This window comes from Scheffersomyces spartinae (assembly GCF_019049425.1).
Source record: "Scheffersomyces spartinae strain ARV_011 chromosome Unknown scaffold_2, whole genome shotgun sequence".
In the NCBI taxonomy this organism is placed as follows: domain Eukaryota; kingdom Fungi; phylum Ascomycota; class Pichiomycetes; order Serinales; family Debaryomycetaceae; genus Lizanozyma; species Lizanozyma spartinae.
In genome coordinates, this window is record NW_025065049.1 from 240,369 (window position 1) to 256,108 (window position 15,740).

The window sequence follows — 15,740 nt, forward strand, 5'->3', positions numbered from 1 at the left end:
ATCCAGTATCACCAGAAAGATGCATATTGAGGCAATTCCCATGAGATGGGGCAAAGGTGATAACTATTGTTATTTGGTAGTTGATAATCCCTCTAATCATGCTTGGATCATTGATCCAGCTGAGCCTAAAGATATTGAAGTTTATCTTGCGGAACAGAAGCCTAAATTTGAATTGAAGGCCATTGTCAATACTCACCATCATTATGATCATTCTGATGGTAATAAGTATTTCCATCATAAGCACCCCGATTTACCCGTGATTGCTGGTAAAGATTCTCCTTTGGTGTCTTATACTCCTTCTCATAAGGAAATTATTGATTTAGGTGATAACTTGTCAATCACAGCATTGCACACTCCTTGTCATACTCAAGATTCTATTTGTTATTATATTAAGGATCAAAAAACTGGTGAAGAAGCTGTTTTCACAGGTGATACTTTATTCACTTCTGGTTGTGGTAGATTTTTTGAAGGTACCGGTTCGGAGATGGATAAAGCATTGAATTCTATACTAGGTACCCTTCCTCCTACCACTAAAGTGTATCCTGGTCATGAATACACTCGTTCAAATGTCAAATTCTCTAAAAGCGTATTAAACAATCAAGCATTGGATCAATTAGAGAAATACGCCAATTCTCATGAGTTTACAACTGGGATTTTCACTATTGGAGATGAATTGAAGTTTAATCCATTCATGAAATTAACAGACCCTCAAATCACTAAAGCTACAGGCACCACAGTGCCACTGGAAGTCATGACCAAGTTAAGAGAATTGAAGAATTCCTTTTAGATATGACGACTATTTATGATTATTCTTATATTCTAACAAAATCAGGTTTTCGATCAAGACTAATGTAAAGCTCTGGTTGCCATAGTTCAATAAATTCTAAATCATATTCTGACTTCCCCATTGCAAACTTCTCATATTCTTCAAATATACCACTCATACACCAACCTTGAAGAGACTTTCTCATTAGTCCAACCAACACACCTATTCTATGTTTCCCCTTATTGGAATGGATCAATATAGGGAAGTTATCTCGATCAGAAATCAATTGTAATGCCTTTGTATAACTGTCATATGCTTGAAGAATTTGTTGTGGGTTGTTAAAAGGTTCTTGAAACGATTCTATAGTTAGATGATGGAATTTAATGTCTGTTGTCGCTATCCATTTATTATAATTTTCAAAGATTTCAAGACTTCCATGTTTGTCACTCTTTTTCTTTTCTTTATCTTTATCTTCACTTTTCTCTTTATCTTTCTTCTTCTTCTTCTTCTTCTTTTCTAATCCCAAGTCCCCTAAATATATTATGGTCTTCAATCCGAGTTGTTCCAAGAACTCATAGTTGATTGGCATGGGGAACCCAGACCTATATACACCATCCTCTACTAATGAAAAATTCAATGGTGGCACATATGGGACTCCTTGATTTTGGTTTTGGTCTTGGTCTTGGTCTTGATCTTGGACTTGATCTTGCTTGTCTTGAGATATGCTTCGGTTGATATGCGGACTGCCATCTATCCTTGAGTGTTCATTCATTTTGCAAGCGCTGTTTCTTCTTGGTATTTACCCAGAACTAAGCAATTAATGATGGTAGGGGCGGCTTAGAATGAGAGGTTTAACAGATCAACCAATACCTCTTGTTGGATTCCAGAAGGTGTACTTCTTTATTGGTCATACCAAAATCAACGTTACCTAAATTGAGATGTTGGTAGCGCAGAGTAATAACTTGGGGAAGAGTTGCATCAAGTAGAAGAAGTTACCACACAATTGATGAAGCCGTGAAAATTGATGAAACATTATTTTTAACCTTAAAAATCTTCTACAAAACTATAAGGGCCCATCTTATAAGAATTATTATAATTATGCTAAGTATTTCTTGTCTGTCTTCTTTTAATCCTCAATGTCGTGTTCTGTCTTACCAAACTTACAGCAACATGTTGACTGAGACACTCATCATACGAATGCTTCAAAATTGCATAACTTGAGGGGTCTCTAGGCCTACGTACGGCATTGTAAGCATTACATAATCTGAATTTGTACATGAACAATTTATGAGCATAAGTAGCCATATTTGTGTTGGTTCTAACCTTTGGAAGCTGTGGTTCCTCTATATCCATTCGATGATTAGTACTCATTTGTAGCATATCAAAGAATATCAACGCATCCAAATGTGGTGGCATGTATTTAGGAAAGTCTAATAGATAATTCAGTTTTGTAGTTTGAATTGTTGCCGCAGCCGTAGTTAACGAGCTTGGTTCTTTGGCTGCAAAAGATTCAAACGATGAGTTGCAGTCATAGTACACTGAGCCACCCATTATACGCAATGGTCTTTGGATGATTGAAGCGTTGAATAAAAAGTATTAACAAGTTCAATGTGTTTTGAAGTGGTTTTCTGGTCTTCTTATAAATGGATGAATCTTAAGGTTAAGGAACGTAGCAGAAAAGATTGGCATATAATTCAATTCTCAGTCACGCTCCGAGACTTTAACCTTAAGGTCTAGCTAGAACTTAAGATCCATTCGAGCCTTGGTGTCCACTTATATGAGCTTTGGGGAAAGTGACTAAGTAATTAGAGCATTACAGGGCTACTCATTCATGCCTAATGCTTTGCTATCGTATGGGGATGGCTTATTTCATAAAGATGAATGTATAGCAGTTAATTTTAGCATTTGAGTAACTCCAACTAGTAACACAACGGAGGGTTCTCATTCATAATTTAAGGAACCATTGATATGACAGGCAAAACCATTAACAACTAACGTACGCATATAAGTAGTGTTGCATTGCTTAGTTATAAGGAATCTACACAAAGAAACAGCTCTGAATCCTCAACGGTTTTTCACTACAAATACCATGAATTCACCCTTAAAATTATTACAATCGTAACCAAACTTCATCAATACGATTCGACAAGTCATATCATACTTATAGCTACTATTATGTCTCATCTTGAAAGTTAAATTGGTACTCTTATGACCAATTCAGGTGTGACCTTTATGGATTCTGTGTCCGGGTAACCCTGAATTTAGTCTCTTTTGAATGAAAATTTTTCAGAACACAATCATTGGTGATAACGCAAACACTGACTACCAACTTTGATTTGCGCCTTTAAGACCTATAGGTGTATAAGAAACAGTGGTAGCCGACACTCTAGGTTTTATCTATTTATTTACCATTACTTTTTGGTTTTGATAATTGCTAATTTAAGGGGTTAAATTAGCCATCAAACGATTACATTTGCCACCTTTACCCATTCTCCCATTTGCATATATAAATACAACACATCCAACCAATAGATCAATATGTCGTGGATATTTGGAGGTAGCAAGACACCTGAACAAAAGGAAAAAGAAGATGCAGTTGCATTGAAAGAGAAACTTGGATTTGATCCATCTCAAGTTGCCGATGTTGGCACAATCTTGAACAGTCCTGGTGTATTAAGTTCGGCCTCTCTACACCCCTTGAGTGGTTTAGAAAAGGGCATAGAGTATATGGATTTAGAGGATGAACAATTAACCACTGTTGAAGGAGCCCAAGGTTTAATTCCTTCCAGAAATTGGACAGATGATTTGTGTTACGGTACAGGTGCTGTTTATTTGTTAGGTTTAGGAGTTGGAGGTGCTTATGGGTTCCAGGAAGGTGTTAGAAACTTACCTCCAAATGCTACTCCAAAGTTGCAATTAAATACTATTTTGAATCATATCACCAAGAGAGGTCCATTCTTGGGTAATTCTGCTGGTGTTTTGGCTTTGACTTATAACTTGATTGATTCCAGCTTAGATGCAATTAGAGGTAAGCATGATGATGTTAACTCTGTTGGTGCCGGTGCTTTAGCAGGTGCTTTATTTAAGAGTTCTGCTGGTCTCAAACCAATGTTTTACTCGACAGCCATGATGGCAGGTGGTGCTGCTGCGTGGTGTGGTATAAAAGCTGTATTACAACAACAACAAAAACAACAACTGCAACAACACGAACAACCATTACAATAAGGATTAAGGGGATCATTGTCGTTCCAGCTTGAATAATATATTTTTGATAGTCCTGTTCTGTATTATTTCAGGCGACTTATAGATGATGAATGACGAACTTGTATATAGTCAATACTCGATTGTATGTTTTGGCACGTTGATGCTGATGATTTAATTAATGCGTACGTATGTAGGTTTAGACATGGAGGGTGGTTATATGTTTCTCTATCTAATTCTATGCCTTTATTGTGCCCTGACCTTCTTTACCGTTGGATCATTAGTCTCAATACTTCTTTTCCTTGAATCAACATTAAATTCATTTTCATTACCCTTGTTTTGTTGCTTCTTGTTATTATTATTCTTCTTCCCTTTACCTTGAATCTGTGATCTGTCGATATCCTTGTGAATATTTTCAAATTCGTCAATGTTCAAGAAACTCTCTTTAGCCTCAAATTCTTGTGGTGTAAATAGTTTAGGCTTTTGTAAAGTCTTGATTAAGATTTTACTACCCTCTTGGTCATCAAGTCCCTCTACCAAAGTAAGCATTTCCTCATGTGATTTGGACGACAAAAAACTCTTGTGAGAAGGTACTTTTGGTGGGATCTGATTCAACAATATATACTTTGAGTTCAGTGGTTGGTTATCAAATTTGACACAATACTCAAGAAATTCCTTAGTCACTTGTTTAAATCCCTTAGGAAGCTTACTAAATACTGTAGGATTGGATTCAGCTGCTTCTCCAATCATTGCACCAATGGTATAATTGTCCAAATATTTTTGTAATTGTTCAAATTGATTTCTATTAAGAACTGCCCCGTTAATTATTATGTTGATCCCATATTTATCACCAATTGCAATGATCTCTTTTAAATATGATTTGATTGGAAGTTCTCGGTTTCTCATTGTCCGTTCCCTACAATGAATAGTCAAATTGGAAATCTTGGTATCTCGACAAATGGTTTCAATTAGCTGTAAAGACTCAGTAACAGAGTCCATCAATCGAATTTTACAACTGATTGGTTTATTATTTGGTTTCCCAACTTTGTCATACAAAGCATTCAAAATAGCCGTCAATAGCTCGGGGTTGGATAAAAGTCTCTGGCCCATACCCAGATGAGTCAGGAATGGCTTAGGACATCCACAGTTTAAATCAATACCTGCAACATCATTAATAACTAATTTAGCTGCTTCAACTGCTAATTCGGGTGAAGCAGTACCAATTTGAAATATCAATCGGTCCCTTTCCATTTTGGGATAGGTACGAAGAACAACCCTATCAGCTTTAGGTTCTATAAAATCAACAGTCTCCAATTCGGAGTTTTCAACTCGTCTACATTGGATCATTTTCTTATCTACTATTTCTGGAGACCACACTAAGTCACACCCATACTTGAGCGCGAGAAGTCGAGTGGGGAGTTCTCCGCTTCGAACCATAGGTGCAAGGCATAGCTTACCCGCGTATAGTTGACGGAACATGATTATAATGAGAGAGTATCTCTATGATTGTGTTGGTTTGAATGTCTAGCAACACTCATACTAGTGCTTTATGATAGCTATCTCATCGCACAAACCTCATAGTTGATATGCGCACGACTTTATTTAATTGTATTATATCTGGGGTAATGATCTTCCTAAAGTGTCTATGAATTGTTTTTTGCGTGGTACTCTCTAAGAAGTATAATATCTATGTATTAATATCTCTGTAATAATATCTATCTCATAAAGCTTTGAATTCACTTTTCCTGTCACACCAACAATTAATGAATTTGAACTAGTTCTTTACGAAATTACTATAATGCATACGTGCTTGTTTCCCACGTAGAAAAGGAATTACACCAAGTCGTAGTATATTCTCTTTCCATTTAAAAATGAGTTTTCAAAGCCAGGTTTGCTTCCTGTTTACTGTATATACGGTATATATAGCCTTATACTTTAAATCAAGTTTGAATACATAAAACAATTAAATTATCACGTGTACTAAATTAGGGCTTTAAAAGCCCTAAATTTCTTACAGTATGTGACGTGCTTCACCTCTCCCCTCCTTTGCTTTTCCCGACGCTACCAATCGCAGATTTACAAAAATCGTATATAGTGTCACGTGCTACACTTTATGTTTAAGACACAAAGACCCTATTCAGTTATCGTTAGATGAGTATGGTAGCGCGTTTACCCTCTAGTACACTCTTGCACTAATACTCACTCTGCATAGGGACCACCTTGTGAGTGGGAAAAATTTTCAGCAAAAATTTCAGTTTGATAAATTCTTATTTTACATAGAAAAGAAGAGAAGCTTTTAGTGCTAGTTCTTATATTCATATCATAGAAGGTAACTAAGGATGTCTGCTTTGTTCGATTTGACTCCAGAAGACGCTAAGTTGTTGTTGGCTGCCAACGTTCACTTGGGTTCCAAGAACGTTCAAGTATGTACTAAAGAATTGCAATACAAATAAAGAGAATCACAGTCAAAAATATATTTAGATGAGTATAAGTGGGTTAAATACTTGAGATCATTAATAGTATTAAAATGGTTACTTTTAATAGTCCAGCAATTGGCTATTGGTAATATATGTTGAAATTGTTCAACGATTTTATTACCGAAATTATGATCCAATTACATTAAATTTAAAATATTCATCACTATTCATCCCAAGCTTATAAATGATGTGGATTCTCTCTTATTCGTATTCATAATGATTAATAATTCAATTCAATCAATTGGAAGACCATTTAACTAACAAGTTTTTGTTTTAGGTTCACAACAAGCCTTATGTCTACAAGACCAGAAAGGATGGTGTTAACATCATCAACATCCACCACACCTGGGAAAAGATTGTTTTGGCTGCCAGAATCATTGCTGCTATTCCTAACGCTTCTGATGTTGCTGTCTGTTCCACCAGAACTTTCGGTCAAAGAGCTGTCTTGAAGTTTGCTGCTCACACTGGTGCTACCCCAATCGCTGGTAGATTCACCCCAGGTAACTTCACTAACTACATCACCCGTTCTTTCAAGGAACCAAGATTGGTTGTTGTTACTGACCCAAGAACTGACTCCCAAGCTATCAAGGAATCTTCTTACGTCAACATCCCAGTCATTGCTTTGACTGACATGGACTCTCCTTCCGAATACGTTGATGTTGCTATTCCATGTAACAACAAGGGTAAGCACTCTATTGGTTTGATCTGGTGGTTGTTGTCCAGAGAAGTCTTGAGATTGAGAGGTATCATCCCAGACAGAACCACCGAATGGTCTGTTATGCCCGATTTGTACTTCTACAGAGACCCTGAAGAAATTGAACAAGCCACTGCTGAAGAAGCTAAGACTGGTGACGAAGAAACCGAAGAAGCTCCAGCTGCTGAAGCTTCTGAATGGGCCGGTGAAACCGAAGATGTCGACTGGGCTGACTCTGGTGCTACTCCTGCTGCTGAAGATGCTGCTGCTTCCAACTGGTAAGCAATTGTTTCCTCTCCATTCATATAAACAACGACAAAAATAGAAAAAATAGCTTATTGGGAAGGAGTTTGCAATTTTCTGAAAGTATTTTTGCCATTTAATACAAAAAAAAACTATATAACTTGCTGTCTCTGATTGATGGGGGTATCCTTCTACTCATATGTATATTTGTATCTTATTAAATGTCACGTATCATTTTATATAATAAACTTTCAACCTATAGTAACATTGAATCAAGTATAAACTTGTAGGTTCTTTAAATTTTTCACTGAAGGCGTTACCCGGACGTTTTATCATCACTGAAAAGAAAAAAATTCCTCATAGTTAATCAGTTCATCTCTTTGATTCTTTTTCTCTCTATATTTGATTACCACGGATGAGTGCCTTAATAAACCAAACTTTCCTAGTCGTTTTCCATAGTCGCTTGATTTGAGACTCTTGTAGTTGATTATCAGTTTTGTTGGTTTCAATCTCGTTCTGAGATTGAATACCTATGCAAGGCAGACATTGGAAAGTGCACCCTATGTCGATTCTGATGTATACTATAAGTACAAACATCGTAATGGTTTTTGTATTGGGCTTAGTTTATGTCGTTACTTTATCGTTTTGTTTTTGGGAATGGTTTGTTTTAAGTTGGAGGTCTTTCCCAGATAAATGATCCCGGTTTTATCGTGTGTTGGCCCATCAATGGTCAGTGCACTTCATGCCCGGGATATATCTATACAGAATGACATTTGATAGTGTATTCAGTATATTGTTAGAGATTGTATTATCAAGTAAATAAAGCATTTGTAAGTACTTAAGAGACTACGCACAGATTTGGTCACCATAAGAATTCACAAATGACTTAAACTTCTATTATGATGATCTTAGTATCTTCACTATAAAATGGATTGAGTGTAGGTCTAAGTAAGTTCAATCCCAACCAATAACTCCATTGAGACCCACTATCACTCAAATGGAATTAATTGTCGGTACATTACTTCGTGTTAATATCTGGTAGCACCGCCTTGAAACCCAATGGGGATGAAACACCGATAAAGACATACATCAACAACAAACACAAAACTAACCGGCATTTGGAAAGCCTTCACAGAAATATTATGTAAACAGTCCAGGGTCTTGTTTCTTTTAATCCGCAACGTGTCTGGTCAATTTGCTTTCTATTCCTTGCCTTTGCTTTCCTTTCTTAGTGTTCTGTTGCATTCCATCACACTTAAGTTATCCAGCTTGTTTAGATAAACGCGTTTTATGGGGTTCAAGAATAAAGTACTGGAGTTCCTTTACTCCATAAGTACTAGCGATAAGTACTCCGAGTATGATTCTCGGAAATCATTCAATAGAATTAATAAACCCGAGACCAGTCTTTTATTCAGCCAAGAGAATAGTTCTTCTCATGAATTAGGGTCCGGTGGTGGAGAAGGAGAAGTTGGTGATAGTAGTGGAATGGAAGGTGTTCATGAAGTAAGATTGGCATGGCGTCATATACGTCATTCGTTATCGAAGACATGTCCCGATCTTTTACAAACATTACAGGGAAAGTGTACAGATAACGATTTGGAGGAGTTCCAGAAGGATTTAAATATCAAATTACCTCCCTGTGTTATAGAATTCTACAAGTTAACTGATGGACAACTGAATTTTGGAGTTGATAATATGATTTATGGTTTATTATTTGGACTTAAACTTTTGTCATTAGATGAGATCTTGGTTCAAACAGAGACTTGGAGGAAAGTAGCCAAAGTTGTGAATCAACTGTTTGCTGCTGACTCCAAGTTATCTAAATTATCTTCAACTCATACCTTTCAATCAGCCCTGAATAAAAAACTTAGTGGTTCTACAGATTTATTAATTTCCTATAATGAGTCAAGAGCTACAACTCCTGGATCTTCTAAATCAATGGAAGAAGTCGAGACTGGTCAAGGTTTAGGTCAACAATCTATTCTGTTAGTTGATTTCAGTAAGCTTCCCAAACAGTATTCTGTTCCTCTTGGAGCTATTCATCAAAGTTTTGCACATCCCCAATGGATCCCAATGATTTCTGATGATGTAGGGAACTATATAGGTATTGATTTATCCCCACCTCCTAATGGTCCTGGAAATTGGGGTCAGGTGATATTATTTGGTAGAGAATTTGACACCAAGTTCAAAGTAGCTAACAATTGGGGTGATTTCTTGTTAATCTTTGCTAATGATTTGGAAATAGGAAATTATGATTTGAAACGTCCTGAGAAATCGGTAGATCTGGATATGATTGTGGGTCAAGAAGGAGATTTGGTATTTGTGGATAAACAACACAACAATAGTATTGAAATACCTTATTTGGAAGCGTTGAAGGAACGAAGTATAAATAATTGGATCAAGAGTTTAAAAAAAGTTGAAGAACTCGATGATGATTCCAAGAATTTACTTGCAAACCTACAATCAAAAAAGAGAAACTATGATTCTTTGAAGAGTCTTAATTTGCATTCTATTGATACAGAAATTGAAAAAAATTTATCATCAATTGATGGAATGAATACTCCTTTGAATTCTGGTTCCTTAGACATTCGTCGTGCAACAAGAATAAGTAATGCTACGGAACGAACGAGTACTGGTGATGATACCACCCTAGTAACCAGTAAAGGGTCACCCAAGTTGGAGTATTCCAAGTCCCTGACTATTGGAATAACGTATAACGACATTGCACATGATGAAGACGATGAAGATGATGATGATGATGATGATGATGATGATGACTAGTTTAATATGATAGTATAAACAAAATATGACATGATGTTACCAAATGATTCTTTGAACCAGACCAGGTTCACTGGCCCATGTAAACTCGTAATTGAAGAATATCAATTGGGTAATGACATTAATAAAGTTGAGCCATATGAATTCAAGTACATGTCTGGAGGAATCCACTGGTTGGATCAAAAATCTGAATACAACAAGTGGTACGATGTAGTATCTTGGTTCGAACAAAGGTGAGGGCACCAATGTGAGAATGGTTGCGACAAAATATACCACTATAACCAACGATGACGATCTTCTAGAACCTCGTAAGCAATCAAAGATATTCCAAGTAGAGAAATGGTATATTGGAATAGTGACAAGAAAACTCCGTTTGTTGCTGAGAATCTTCTTAAAGATATAAAACGTAAAGTGCCTGTTATCAGCCAACAAGAAGGGATGAACGATGGTGAAGGTCTCTATGATCCATTTGATACCAAATAATGTGATAGCATTAAAGATTACTAGTGCGGTTCCACCACCGCATAAGAATATAAAATACCTTCTTAATTTTCTTGAATCAAGCCATACTGGCCAGGTAAAGAAACTAATAAAAGTGAAGCAATAGAAGATCTGTACTAAGTGAGCATTAACTTGATGGTTTTCCTTATCTCCGAAAGTGATGCCTCCGTTTATCTTAAGAAATACAACAAAGGCAACAAAGTTACCAATAAAGGGAAGAATCAGTTTCCAATTGGATAGCAATACTTTGGGTAATTCTATAGCAACTTTGACCAAATCATTAGTTCTGGGTTGGATGCGACTATCAAGGAACACCAGTGCTATGAATGCCAACCATATGATATTAGTTTGTCTAAACCATAAACTGGCGAATGCTACCACCGCACTCAACCAACAACTTGTAGTGATCCCACCCCATAAAGGTCGCTTGATGACTAGCATCAATGAAGTCATAATTAAGATCGTGGACCAAATATCCGTATAGAATAGATAATAGTATGTGAATAGTAATGGTTGTGATGCAATGTTGATACTCCAATACCGAGATCCCAGATTCATGGCTCTGGCCACCAATGGTAAGACCACCACTCCTCCTAAAAGATTAAGTGATCGTAATACGTTATAATCCGAGCATAAACCTTGGACTCCACTGATGAACTCGAGTGTTCTTCCATATGCTACTCCTAGTATGTATAACCCTGGTGGAGTGGTGATTTTGGAATCCCATTCCCTCCATAGTCCTTGACAATAAGTATGTGTTTGTCGTAAATGGAAGATCTCATCGATGAAGGGCTGTTTGACATTGAGTTTAACGAGATGATGAATGTACACTGAACAACTGATGAATCCAATTGTACATACGCCTTTGACAAGCGATTGTTTGAGCAATCGTTGTCTATCTTGCACCACTAACATATCACTTGTAGTTTATGATGATGGTGGTACAGTGTAACGTGAGCTACTATTTACATTATACATATTGTTGTTTATAGTGCGTACCATAATATACTTCGTCGAAGTAATTGTCTGTCCGGGCAGAACGCGAAAAAATGGTTACTTTAACAATCTGACGAGGGGAGTACAAAGTAACCTTATAAAGCGCCAACTGGTGTTGATTCTATTCTTGGTGTAACAAATATCCCATAGTTCATTCGAATGATTAATTTAATCTTGTTTGGTTTTGTTTAATCTAATCTTGTTTTTGCTACATTGGTTAGTTCTTCACTTTGTTTCTTTGATAAAGTACTCTTTTTGCAGCCAAACCATGAGAGGGTCCAATCATCCCACCACCCCAAACCTACGAACTTCGGTTCAACATGAATCAAGATTAATACCAAGATCAACTTCGCCTCAGATATTCAGAAGATCTTGGTCTCAACCGCTTTTACCATTACAATCCCATGAACTGTCATTGGACTCTTCTACAGTGAACAACCATACTCTACCTGACTTGTCACTAAGAGGAGATGCATTCAACCCCTTTGTAGTAAGAACAAATAGTAGTACTGAGAGTAACGACAGAGAGTTGATGTTCACCACCACGTCATCCCAACAAGCATCTCATTCAAGTTCAAGTCGTGAATTAAGAACACCCAAAAGTTCTGATACTCATCGTACATATATTGCTGATGCATTAGGGTTTCAAAAACAAGAACGGGTATTGAACTACGAATCAAAGCCAGTATCTCCTACCAAGAAGAGAAGTCCTCCAAGGAAGCCATCTCCTCTTATGTCTGATAAATTCAACCAGGATTCCCAGAAAGAATTTGTTTGTCTGATTCCATCGTCTTCGTCGCTGACGTCACTCAGGAAACCTCGTCAGAATGTGGTTGCAAAATTGAATCCAAGTACTATTCTTCAAGCACCAGGATTACGGAATGACTTCTATTCAAACTTAATATCCTGGAATAAATCAACCGGGAAGATCCTTGTAGGGCTTAAGAGTCGAATATTTGTTTGGTGTGCTAATAATCAAGTTAATGAAATTGCCATGGAACACCAAGGGATGATAACTGCCATTGCCTGTTCAAATCATTCCTATTTCACATACGCTACATTGAATGGAGTCATTGCATTAGGAGATCTTAAAAGCAATCAGATTCTAACGTCAATCAAACTACCAAACAATTGTGTATATTGTCTTCAATGGTCACCAAGCTCGGATATTATATTTGCTGGTGATGCAAGGGGCGAAGTGTTGATATTACAGATTAATAGGAGAGAAAACGAATACCTGTTTCATGAACAGAGTAGAATGAAATCCAATGGTGAACAAATATGTGGCATAGCAATCTCCATGGATTCCAAGGAGGTAGCAGTAGGCGGAAACGATAATAAATGTACTATTTGGGACATTGAATCAATCGATCACCCTCAACTTAAACATACACTTTTTCATACTGCAGCAGTCAAAGCACTTGCCTATTGTCCGTGGTCAACCTCATTACTTGCCTCTGGTGGTGGAAGTAAAGATAGAAATGTTAGATTCTGGCATACTAAAAGTGGCACCCTTCTTCAAACAATTGTAACTGATTGGCAGATAACCTCAATACTCTGGTCTACAATAAGAAAGGAATTAGTGGTTACTTTTGGTTTCAGTACAGGAAAAGAAGACGTCATGCTTCGAGTATTTTCCTATCCCAATATGCAATATCTTAAAGAAGTGTCAGCTTCTCCTAACACCAGGACATTGAGTGCATGTCTGAGCCCCGACGGTTGTTCTGTGTGCACAGCAATCAATGATGAAACTATTCACATTTACAAGATATGGAGTTCACTGTTAAAATTTACCCCCTCAAGTCAAATATTTGGTAAAGGTTCCTATCAAAGCAGTATTATTGAATTAGTAGAAGGGGTAGATGAGACCGGTGATCTAATAAGGTAATTATAAGACAAATCATCGAAAATATTGTGTGCTTCGCCTCGTCTCAATCCGAGCACATAAAATTATAGACTCCAGAGTTAGACAAGCAGTACCGACAAATGATGTGCAGGATATGTCCTAACCACACCCTTGTGATTCATTCCACTTAATTTCGAATCAAAAGAATAAAAGGGTGAGAAACTTTAGTTTGGCTAATAGCGGGCTTATCTTTGAGAAGTAAAGCAATAATCAATGTCGGGTCCATTAATTAACCGTTCTCTTACTACAGTCAAGACTGAGTTGGAGTTCTTGAGGGATTCAGAGGTTATCACCGAAGAATTATATAGTAAACTCTTGGGTGCATTGCCTCCCAAATACACCAATGATATGCAACCATGGGGAGTTGAGAAGTTGGGAGTGAATTCTTCTTCTTCTTCTTCTTCTTCTTCGGAGAAATCTTCAGCAACAGAAGATGATTTGTCGAAGCGAGTTGCTAAAGTTCATCTCAATGAGACCCCTGCTACCACTACTGATAACTTGGGGTACTGTGAAGCCATATATGAATTCCAATCAGAAGAATCTGGTGATATCAATTTGAAACAAGGAGATAAGATTAAGATTACTGAAGTCTTAAGTGATAGCTGGTGGAAGGGATTTAAGAAGAACGATGGTAAAGAACATATTGGTATTTTCCCTGCTAATTATGTTAAAAAGATTTCGGAAAGTGAATATGAAGAAGGCTTTAAACGAAGCAGTAACGAAAGAATTGCGGCACCTCCGAAATATGAATCTGTCGAGAAACCGGTAGCATCAAACACACAAATGCAAGCTCCAAATTATGGACCAAATCAAGGCTATCAAGACCAATATCAAGTCCAATATCAACCTCAGTATCAACCTCAATATGGCCAACCAGTTGCTTATGCTAACAATAATAATGCACCTTATCCTCCACCATCAACTAATTATTATCCTCCTCCACAACCCCAAAACCAAGAAGTTGTGGTTCAACAAGAAAGTGGTAGTCATCATGGAGGTCATTTCAAGAAGTTTGGTAGTAAACTTGGAAATGCAGCTATTTTCGGTGCTGGTGCATCAATTGGTTCAAATATCGTTAATTCTATTTTTGACTAAACAAAATTTGTTTCAATTTTCGTTTCAATTAAATATATTTTATATACAAGTGTTAGAGTATTATTATCATCACTTACGAGCATCAGAGGTAGTGTTAAGTAATAAGGATTCGTTGTCCAATAAGATTTTGTTTGGAGAAGAAGCCAAAATACCGGCGATTTCTCTTGCGGTATCCAATCTTTTCAATTCAACATAATCTTTACTCTTTTTAATAGCTTCACCAATTAATTCAGCTGATTTGGCTTCACCAGCGGCCTTAACCACCAATTGCTGCTTTTCTTGAATGGCCTTGTCAACAACAAAAGCAGCTCTTTGAGCATCTTGTTGAGCAATTTGTTTAGCTTCCACAGCAGTACTGAATTCAGGTGAGAATGTCATATAAGTTAAGGAAACATCATCTAAAGCAATGTTGAATTTTTGAGCACGACGAACCATATTCTCTCTCACCAATCTACTGACTTTCTCTCTTTGAGTAATCAATTGAGAGGCATTGAATTGAGCAACCACTGATTTCAATACTTCGTTAACAATTGATGGTAAGATTTTCTCATCATAATCTCTACCCAAGGTTCTGTAAATGGTGGGCAACTGAGCGATATCCGGTTTAAATAATACTCTACAAGTGATATTAACCATTTGTAAATCTTTTGTTCCTGTTAATGAGGCCACATTTCTTGGTTTAGCACGTACATCATAAATGATTGGTCTTTGAAACCATGGTATAATGAAATGGGTACCTTCTGAAATGATTTGAGGTTGAATACCTCCAACACGTGAATAAATAATGGCTCTTTGACCACCATCAACGTTAAATAAGGCATTTTGTGCAATTAATGCTATACCACCAAGAACGAAAAGCCCTCCAACTCCTCCTAAAAGTCCTCTTGGAGGTGTAGCTTTGGGTCCCCCCGAGGATCTTGCGGCCTGAGTAGCTCTACGCTTCATTTCTTCTTGGAAACGACTCCAATTCTGATTACTCATGATGTTGTAGTTTTGATTAGATGGTTAAGAAGAAGAAGAAGAAGAAGAAGAAGAGTCAGGTTGGTTGGGTGATCAACAATTTTGTCCTTTTGACTCTCTTAA

General features: G+C 37.0%; 8 protein-coding genes across 8 annotated transcripts; 5 read left to right on the forward strand and 3 right to left on the reverse strand.

Moving 5' to 3' along the window:
- Positions 1-19: 19 nt before the first annotated feature.
- On the forward strand, positions 20-787 carry GLO2 (hydroxyacylglutathione hydrolase; the record flags this gene model as incomplete). The annotated part of the gene is made up of 1 exon (XM_043192927.1): positions 20-787. The coding sequence occupies one exon, from the start codon at positions 20-22 to the stop codon at positions 785-787; it is 768 nt and encodes a 255-aa protein (XP_043051315.1).
- A 25-nt stretch (positions 788-812) lies between these two features.
- On the reverse strand, positions 813-2,317 carry KQ657_002156 (uncharacterized protein; the record flags this gene model as incomplete). The annotated part of the gene is made up of 2 exons (XM_043192928.1): positions 813-1,384; positions 1,984-2,317. The coding sequence occupies 2 exons, from the start codon at positions 2,315-2,317 to the stop codon at positions 813-815; spliced, it is 906 nt and encodes a 301-aa protein (XP_043051316.1).
- A 987-nt stretch (positions 2,318-3,304) lies between these two features.
- Positions 3,305-3,991, forward strand: TIM23 (protein transporter; the record flags this gene model as incomplete). Its single annotated transcript, XM_043192929.1, has 1 exon — positions 3,305-3,991. One exon carries the CDS (start codon positions 3,305-3,307, stop codon positions 3,989-3,991), a length of 687 nt encoding a protein of 228 aa, XP_043051317.1.
- Positions 3,992-4,213: 222 nt separating this feature from the next.
- On the reverse strand, positions 4,214-5,446 carry SMM1 (Smm1p; the record flags this gene model as incomplete). The annotated part of the gene is made up of 1 exon (XM_043192930.1): positions 4,214-5,446. The coding sequence occupies one exon, from the start codon at positions 5,444-5,446 to the stop codon at positions 4,214-4,216; it is 1,233 nt and encodes a 410-aa protein (XP_043051318.1).
- An 860-nt stretch (positions 5,447-6,306) lies between these two features.
- Positions 6,307-7,420, forward strand: YST1 (40S ribosomal protein uS2; the record flags this gene model as incomplete). Its single annotated transcript, XM_043192931.1, has 2 exons — positions 6,307-6,390; positions 6,722-7,420. 2 exons carry the CDS (start codon positions 6,307-6,309, stop codon positions 7,418-7,420), a joined length of 783 nt encoding a protein of 260 aa, XP_043051319.1.
- Positions 7,421-8,283: 863 nt separating this feature from the next.
- SMI1B (Smi1bp) lies at positions 8,284-10,162 on the forward strand (the record flags this gene model as incomplete). The annotated part of the gene is made up of 2 exons (XM_043192932.1): positions 8,284-8,292; positions 8,729-10,162. 2 exons carry the CDS (start codon positions 8,284-8,286, stop codon positions 10,160-10,162), a joined length of 1,443 nt encoding a protein of 480 aa, XP_043051320.1.
- A 1,762-nt stretch (positions 10,163-11,924) lies between these two features.
- KQ657_002161 (uncharacterized protein) lies at positions 11,925-14,657 on the forward strand (the record flags this gene model as incomplete). The annotated part of the gene is made up of 2 exons (XM_043192933.1): positions 11,925-13,540; positions 13,871-14,657. 2 exons carry the CDS (start codon positions 11,925-11,927, stop codon positions 14,655-14,657), a joined length of 2,403 nt encoding a protein of 800 aa, XP_043051321.1.
- Positions 14,658-14,726: 69 nt separating this feature from the next.
- On the reverse strand, positions 14,727-15,638 carry PHB2 (prohibitin subunit; the record flags this gene model as incomplete). Its single annotated transcript, XM_043192934.1, has 1 exon — positions 14,727-15,638. One exon carries the CDS (start codon positions 15,636-15,638, stop codon positions 14,727-14,729), a length of 912 nt encoding a protein of 303 aa, XP_043051322.1.
- Between the last annotated feature and the right edge of the window lie 102 nt (positions 15,639-15,740).